Source organism: Chiloscyllium plagiosum, unplaced genomic scaffold (genome assembly GCF_004010195.1).
Source record: "Chiloscyllium plagiosum isolate BGI_BamShark_2017 unplaced genomic scaffold, ASM401019v2 scaf_2228, whole genome shotgun sequence".
Classification (NCBI taxonomy): Eukaryota; Metazoa; Chordata; class Chondrichthyes; order Orectolobiformes; family Hemiscylliidae; genus Chiloscyllium; species Chiloscyllium plagiosum.
In genome coordinates, this window is record NW_025214617.1 from 35376 (window position 1) to 43322 (window position 7947).

The window sequence follows — 7947 nt, forward strand, 5'->3', positions numbered from 1 at the left end:
CCCTACTACTGAATTACCTCTGATAGCATGAGGTATTATTTTACAGAATTACCTTTAATGCAACACATTGTCAAATAACTTCTAGAAATCCAAATACAATATTATTACAAAATACAAATCTCGTTTATCTCAGAGGGTTGTGTGACTCTGGAACTCTCTGCCTCAGAAAGTGGTGGAAGCCGGATCATTGAATACTTTTAAGGTGGAGGTAAGTTCTTATTAGGTAAGAGAATAAAAGATTATTAGGGTAAATGGGAATGTGCTTTTCAAAACACCAACAGGTCAGCCATGATCACTGAAAGGCAGAGCAAGTCTGAGGGGATAAAAGGCCTACCTCTATTCCTAATTCATACGCTTGCATGGAGAGACCTGGAAATTACAATATCAGAAGAAATATTCAGTAATTAGTCCAGCAATCAAACAGCTTTAGTCTTTTGAAGTTGTTGGACAGGTGCTTGAAGTGTCAGTGGGTGACCATTTTTGAGATATTGCTCATAGCACACTTAGATTCAGCACCGTTATGTAAAGTGTCAATTTTTATAAAAAGTAAACATTTCTAAATTGAGGAAAGGCAAATTTTATAAAGCTAAGAGTTGACCTTGCAAGAGTGGATTGATGTTATCTACATTGTCGTGACGTTGAAGGCATGTGCTGTACCTTTAAGAGAGAGTGCATGTTGTTTTGCACTGACAGCTTACAAGCACCTGTCATGTGAGTAACTGGCAGTCTCAGAGTGTACTGGAAAATTGAAAAAAAATGTAACATTTAGCTGTGAAACAAATATCCAAGTTAATTGTTGTTTTGACAACAATTCGGATTTAACCAACCAGTTTAAATTATGCCTCATGATACAAAAACTCGATTGAGTTTGAATTTATTGTTTTTGCCAACATCAAACCAATAGGCAATCCAATGTTTGGGGTATTAAAAAAAGCAGGCATTTTGAAAGTCAGACAGAGAAACTGTCATCGAGAGAGTAACTGCCACTGAGTGAGTAACTGCAGTCAAAAAAGACTGCAATTCAAAAACACTCTCTATCAAAGGTACCTTTCTCATATGGAAAATATTCACAGTAAAAGATAAGAGATGACACTGGGAGATCTTCAGCTGAAAGACGATACCAGAGACCGACAGCCGCTGTATGGTTTTGAAATTAAGTTGATGTTATTTTAATAGGTGTTTTATTGGAACAGTATGTTGTTATAGAGTTGGAGGCAGTTAGTAAGCAGTTAAGAGAAAGTTGTGAATAGATGTTGTTTAAAGTTCACTTTTAGAGTTAAAGAATAAATTGATATTATTTTCTTTAAATAGTGGAACTTGTGAGTTTTCCATTACTCATGTTTTAACAGATTGCGAGGTCAGCTTTTCTGGGTGTTTGGTTTAATTAACATAAGGATTCATTGCCATGTCATAACAACGTGGATTCCCAATTTATATGCTTGTGCAGAGAGACCTGGAAATTACATTATCAGAAGAGATATCCACAATTAGTCCAACAATTAAATAGCTGTAGTTTTTTGAAATTGTTGGGCAAGTAGCAATGTGACCATTTTGGAGATATTGATAATAACACACTTAGATTTAGCATCATTGTGGAAAGTGACAAGAATAAAACAGAAGTAAAAATTTCTAAATTGAGGAAAAGCAAATGTTATAACACTGAGTTGATCTGGTAAAAGTGAATTGATGTTGTCTACATGGATTTTATCAAGGCATTTGACAAGTTCCCATATAACTGACCGGTTAGTGAAATTAGAGTCTACGGGATACTGAGGAATGTGGCGAGTTGGATCCAGAGTTAGCTCAGTGGCAGGAAACAAATGACAATGGTCAATTGAAGTTACTGCAAATGGAAAATAGTTTCGACTGCAATTCTTCAGGGCTCAGTGTTGGGTCCTTTGATATTACATTTTAATTATTTACACTTAAACATGGGAAATTTGATTGGAAAATCTGCAAACAACAAAAATTTGACCAGACAGTTGATACTGAAAAGGATGGCTATTGACTTCAGAATAACAATAATGGTTTGGTTGAGTGAGCAGGAAAGTGATAAATGGAATTCAGTCCAGAAAAGTACAAAATTATGTATTCGGGGAGGGAATTGCTAGGGAATACAGAATAAATGGGAGTGCGTGGAGAGGGATAAAGGAATTGAGGAATTGAGAGGAATTGCAGTACGTGTCAACAAGTCCCTGAAGGTGGAAGAACAGGTAAATAAGGCAATAAGGAAGGCATACAGGATGTGTTTTTTTTTCATTGAGCAAGGTATTGAATAAAAAAGCAGAAATATAACACCATAACTACCTAACAAATTGATCACAACAGCAGTTTTGTCTCCAGTCATGATCACTACATTTCAGTTGCTCTAGTGAGAGTACAGAGGAGATTCACAAGAATGTTAGCAGGGCTTAAACATTGCCACTATGAGGACTTGTTGAATAGCTAGGGCTGTTTTACTGATAACAGAGGAGGCCGAGAGATGACTAAACTTAAGTGTACAAAGCGGTGAGGGGCTTAGATAGATTGGACAGGGAAGATCTGTTTCTCCTAGCAGAGAGGTCGAATACAATGGTGTACAGGTTTAAGGTAATTGGCGATAGAGTTAGTGGAGACAGGAATCAGGAACATCTGCCCAGTTTGATTGTTGAGGCAGAAACTCTCAAGGTATTTAACAGGGAACCTGGGTCTGTAACCTCCAACACTGTGAATAAAGTTAGGGAAAGTGTGCTTAGAATAGTTTATTCAGCTGGCCCAGACATGATGGATTAAAATGGCTTCTTTCTGTGATGTAACCTCTCCATGGTCCTATAACATCATCAGATAGAGGGAGACAAAGCAATGTCATCATCAGATGAGGAAACTGAGTAATGTTATCATTACAGAGGGAGACCACAGAGTGACATTCGAAGGATACACAAAACAGGACTGACACTTAATTGTACATATTCTGGCTGGATCTCCATGATGATATATCTTAGACTTAAGTTTCCTTGGGGAGTGGAAGAATGGGATTGATTTGTTTCATAAATTGGTGTAAACAAAAAAAATGCTTTACTTTTCAATTCTCGTGGGCGCTTCAATAGTTTCTGTCCTATTTGCCCGTAGTGTTAGGTAAGGGGTAAATGTATGGGTGGGTTGCGCTTTGGCGGGTCGGTGTGGACTTGTTGGGTCGAAGGGCCTGTTTCCACACTGTAAGTAATGTAATCTAATCTAAATTTAGCGTGAAATTTCCATCACCAAATTCATAGATACCAGAAGTGATGTCAGAGTCTCAAATATCATGTTGAACTTAACAATTTTAGTGATTTGTCCCAACTATAGAATGCTGGGAACACGGGTTCAGTGAATGTAGTTTGAAATGTGTGTAAATGTTTCAGTGAGTCAGTGACCTGGTAAAATGACAAAGTCCCAGCCTCATAGTTCAACTGGACTCGAATCCTGTTTACAGATGGGAGCAATGGAAGGACTGTGATCTGAGAGTTGTGCCGAGCTGTAAGATAACCTGCAATAAAATCCAAACTCCAAGATTTACTACTGTTTCCAAGAGAAGAGACTTCCCCCTCTCTCTCCACACTCCCATACACAATCCCGATTCTCCAGTAATTCCCATCAGTCACCACATCCCAGGAATGGGATCCTGAGGAAAAGCTCTGGGAGCAAAGGACTTGAGGAAGATACTTAAATCTCTTTGGGTGAGGCGAATAGGGCTGTTGCTGGTCAGTCCACGTTACTGATCTCAGGTCATCAGACAGAATCAAGTTGCAGTTTGCTGTCTTTGGATCCAGGCTCAATGGACTTTTTCCTAGAGAGGAGAGAAGAGATCGGTCAGACACAGTATTTCCACTCAGATCAATAAGTGACTGCTGCAGGATAGGAATATAAGTATTTCCCAGACACTGTCAGACCCACATTACTGTTAGACTAGGTTCTTCCTATGTTAAATAAAAGGCCTTCAGTCAAAATCTCTGTTAAAGATCAGTGTGTGGATCCCCATGTTACTCAGTGCAAACATTAACATGAGATACTGTGTAACAGTCAGTTTCATCATACAAGTGTTGTGGATATATTCCCGAGAACACAATAGAAGGGACTCATCAGTGCACAACACAGTTACATTCCCACAATCTGAACACTGATTACGCTGGTAACACACATAATACTAACCCACCTTGAACACAGGTGTTTGTCCTGGACTTATTCCCTCTGTTACTGTCTCATTCAGAATATCGGACTGAATGCTGGGCTGTGTTTTGAAGTTACTGTCATATTCTGAATACAGCAGTATGTCCTGGACTTTCTCCCCAAATTTCTGTCCCATTCTATTCGCAGTCTAATTCGAACCTCTATCAGTTTACACAGAATGGTGAAGAGTAGTTGGGACTTGTATTGAATCTGTCCCCTCTATATGTTAATTTGTTGTCCCCTCTTTACATCAAACTTACCAACACTTACATCGACCCTATGTCAAAAAAAAATCAAGTCCGTTCCAGGAATAGTTGCAGAAACTTGAACCTCAAATCCCCTACTCTAAATTCAGACCGAAGGAACATTATTTGAAAAAAATGTAAGAATTGGTTTGATTTCTATGTAAAATTATGAACCTACTTTCGGATATTTCTGTTGTTCCATCAATTCCAGTTGATGGCTGGAGAATTTTCTCTTGGTCAGTGGCTGCTTCAGAAACACTCTCTTGGGGAGGAGTTTTGCTCACTGCGTCGCTGTGTTCAGGGGTGGACGCTGACTCTGTAAGCATAGCATGCAGTCATTGGGAATTATGGCATAACAAGTTCCAGCCTCCTGCATATTCCTCAGTGGTGGGTAAGAGATTCCATCCTTATATATTCATACGTTACAACAGTGACTCTACACTTGAAACAGAGTTCATATGCTGCAAAGCATTGTAGGAAATCCTGAGATAATGAAAGGCGCAATAAAGATGTGAACATTCCTTATTCTACTTTACTCTTTAAATTCAAATCTCAAACCACTGACTGAAGAAGTGTCACAAAAATTAGAATTAATTAGAAAATGGAAGGGTCAAGAGAGAAAAAAACAAGGGATTTCTTGAAAGCTGAGTGGGTTAAATACAAGTTATATTTGGTTGAACTCCATTGAAGATTACAAACATACCATGGGATATTTCTGTGCCCATTTTGATCTCAGTCAAATTCTGGATGACATTCCCTGAGATAGGATCTGCCCCCAAAGCACTTTGAGGGAAAGGAGGTACTTTTGATTGGTCCACGTATTCGGTGGAAGCTAACAATGTAAACAAAGCACATGGTGATTGGGAATAGTGAAACTGTAAGGACTAGCCTCTTTCGTGTTTCTCAGTTGTGGCTTGTAGATTCCATCTTTATCTATTCGTACATTACAACAGTAACTACACTTCAAAAATAGAACTTCAATGGCTGAAAAGCACTTTTGAATGTCATGAGGTTATGAAGGGTGATGAAAGGTGCTATAAAACTGCAAATAGCCTGTTTTTACATTTTCAACTAAAATTCCCACAACTGAGGGAATGTCACAAAAAATAAGGGTCAGATTGAAAATTATAGGTTTAGGAGAATAGCAAGGGTTAATTGAGAAAGGAGATGGACATGTCACAGACAAAATGAACCCATATGAAGATTACAAACCCACCTAGGGATTTTTCAGCTTCCTTGCCAATTGTAGTCAATGGTGAGCTGACCTTTGTGGGGACAGGGGCTGCCCCAGAGGAGTTATGCTGGGAAGGAGTAACATTCAGTAAGCCCGGGTCTCTGATGGAAGATGGCACTGTAAACAAAGCACATCGTAACTGTGATGTTGTGAGTTCCAGCTGTTTTCATATCACTGAAAGGTGGGTTGCAGGTATCATTTCTATATATAACAACATCATATCAGTGATTACGCCTCAAAAGTAGAACATCATTGGCTTTAAGTAATTTGGGATGACCAGATGTTATGAAAAGCATTTAATAAGTGGAGGCCCTTTTACTGGATTACACGTGAAACAAACTTTCCAACAATGTCCCTTCAAGGGACATTCTAATTGACAGTGTGCTTCCCTGGCCACAGTGGGCCCATTCCACGGAGGAAGGTTTAAAGCATATCTTACTGAGGACTGAGGATGGATCTCAGGTTCTTGATTCATACACGCAGGAAGCTCACATTAAACTTCAAGCATATTCCCAGCTCTATGAACACAATGAACCCAACCTGCTCTCATTCCCTTCGATTGGAGAAAAGTTGCATGTTCTTACTGATGATTCCCAATATGTCTGAGTGGTAATTTTCCCAAGCATTCAGCTTGTTCTGAAGGTGTTGAAATATACCAGACAGATTCAGGGTGACCTCTGGAACATTTGGCTCTATGACTGTCCGAGTCTCAGTCACTCTGAAACGAAATAGAAGAGAATGGTTTTATCAGTGAGGATATTTCAAATAAGGTTCTGCAAAGGGAATTTAAGGAGTTAGGTACAAAGTTGAAAAGGAGGACTTCTAGGGTTATAATCTCAGGATTACTCCCTATGCCGTGTGCTAGTGAGGCCAGAAATAATAAGATAGTACAGGTGAATGTATGGCGAGTTGACCAGGTATCAGGACCAGCGTATTCCTGTCTGGATGAAAGATAAACATGTCAAGATTCAGGAACCTTAATTCAAAAGAAAAAGGAAGCAAATGTTAAGGTTTCAGAAATAGAAATCAAGCAAGTCCCTTGAGGAGTATAAAGGAAGCAGAATGGAACTTAAAAAGAAATTAGGATGGCTAGCAGGGGCATGGAAATGTCTTTTGCAAATAGGATGAAGGAGAATTCCAAGACATTTTTTATGTATATTAGGAGTAAGAGGCTAACTAGGGAAAGGGTAGATCCATTCAAGGACAAAGGAGTAAATTAATGCATGGAACCAGAGGAAGAGTGTGAGGTCCTTCATGAGTGCTTCGCTTTGGTATTCATCAAGGAGAAAGGAATGGATAATAGGAAGTTTAGAAAGGTATTTGTTGATACTCTAAGGCATGTTGATATTAAAAAGGAGGAAGTGTTGGGTATCTTGAAAAATATTAAGGTACTTAAGTCCCCAGGATACTGAAGGAGGCAAGAGAGGACATTGCTGGGGCCTTAATAGAGATATTTGCATCCTCTTTAGCCACAGGCAAGATCTCAGAAGGGGGGAGTAGCCAATATTGTACCTTTGTTCAAGAAATTATAGGCTGAGAGACCCTGACATAAATGATCAGGAAATTCGAGCAGAAGATTCTTAGGGACAGGATTTACTTGCATTTGGAGAAGAATGAATTTGTTAGGAATAGTCAGCATGACTTCATGCAGAGGAGGAGTTGTCTCAAAAACCTGATTGAGTTGTTGAAGAAATGACAAAAATGATTAGGGTACAGCAGTGGATGCTATCTACATGGAATTACTAAAGATATAAATAATTTGGACAAAAAGAACAGTGATCTAATTAGTAAGTTTGCAGATGACACGAAAATTGGAGTTGGGGGGTAATGAGGAAGGTTATCAAAGGATGCAGCATCTTATAGGTCAGATGAAAAATTGGACAGAGCAATGGCAGGTGGAGTTTAATCCGAACAAATGTGAGGTGATGCATTTTGGGAGGACAAATACAGGAGGAAAGTATATAGTAAATGGCAGTACCCTTAGGAGCATTGATCTAAAGAGGGATCTTGGGTTCCAAGTCCATAGCTCCCTGAAAATGGCAACACAAGTGGATAAGGTGGTAAAGAAGACTTACAACAAGCTTGCCTTCATCATTTGGGGCAGTGAGCATAATTGTTGGCAAGTCATGTTCCAACTATATAAAACTTTGGTCAAGCAACATTTGGAGTCGTGCACACAATCCACGTCACCGCACTACAGGAAAGATGCAGAGACTTTGGAGAGGGTGCAAAAGGGGTTTACCTGCCTGGTTTGGAGTGTATTAGATATAAGGAGAGGTTGGA

The 7947-nt window shown here is 39.2% G+C and overlaps 1 protein-coding gene across 1 annotated transcript; it reads right to left on the reverse strand.

Annotated features, from left to right (window-relative positions):
* Positions 1 to 1319: 1319 nt before the first annotated feature.
* Positions 1320 to 6610, reverse strand: LOC122547960 (E3 ubiquitin-protein ligase TRIM39-like). The gene is made up of 4 exons (XM_043686518.1): positions 6249 to 6610; positions 5647 to 5781; positions 4609 to 4746; positions 1320 to 3805 (listed from the first exon to the last, which is right to left on the reverse strand). Coding segments are annotated over exons 1-4 (798 nt in total). The 5' UTR covers positions 6250 to 6610; the 3' UTR covers positions 1320 to 3281.
* Between the last annotated feature and the right edge of the window lie 1337 nt (positions 6611 to 7947).

Coding starts and splice junctions, on each gene's coding strand:
- LOC122547960 (XM_043686518.1), bottom strand. Junction 4,747..5,646: donor GGAAGCTGAAAAATCCCTAG/GTGGGTTTGTAA, acceptor CTATGCTTACAG/AGTCAGCGTCCACCCCTGAA. Junction 3,806..4,608: donor AACAACAGAAATATCCGAAA/GTAGGTTCATAA, acceptor TCTCCTCTCTAG/GAAAAAGTCCATTGAGCCTG.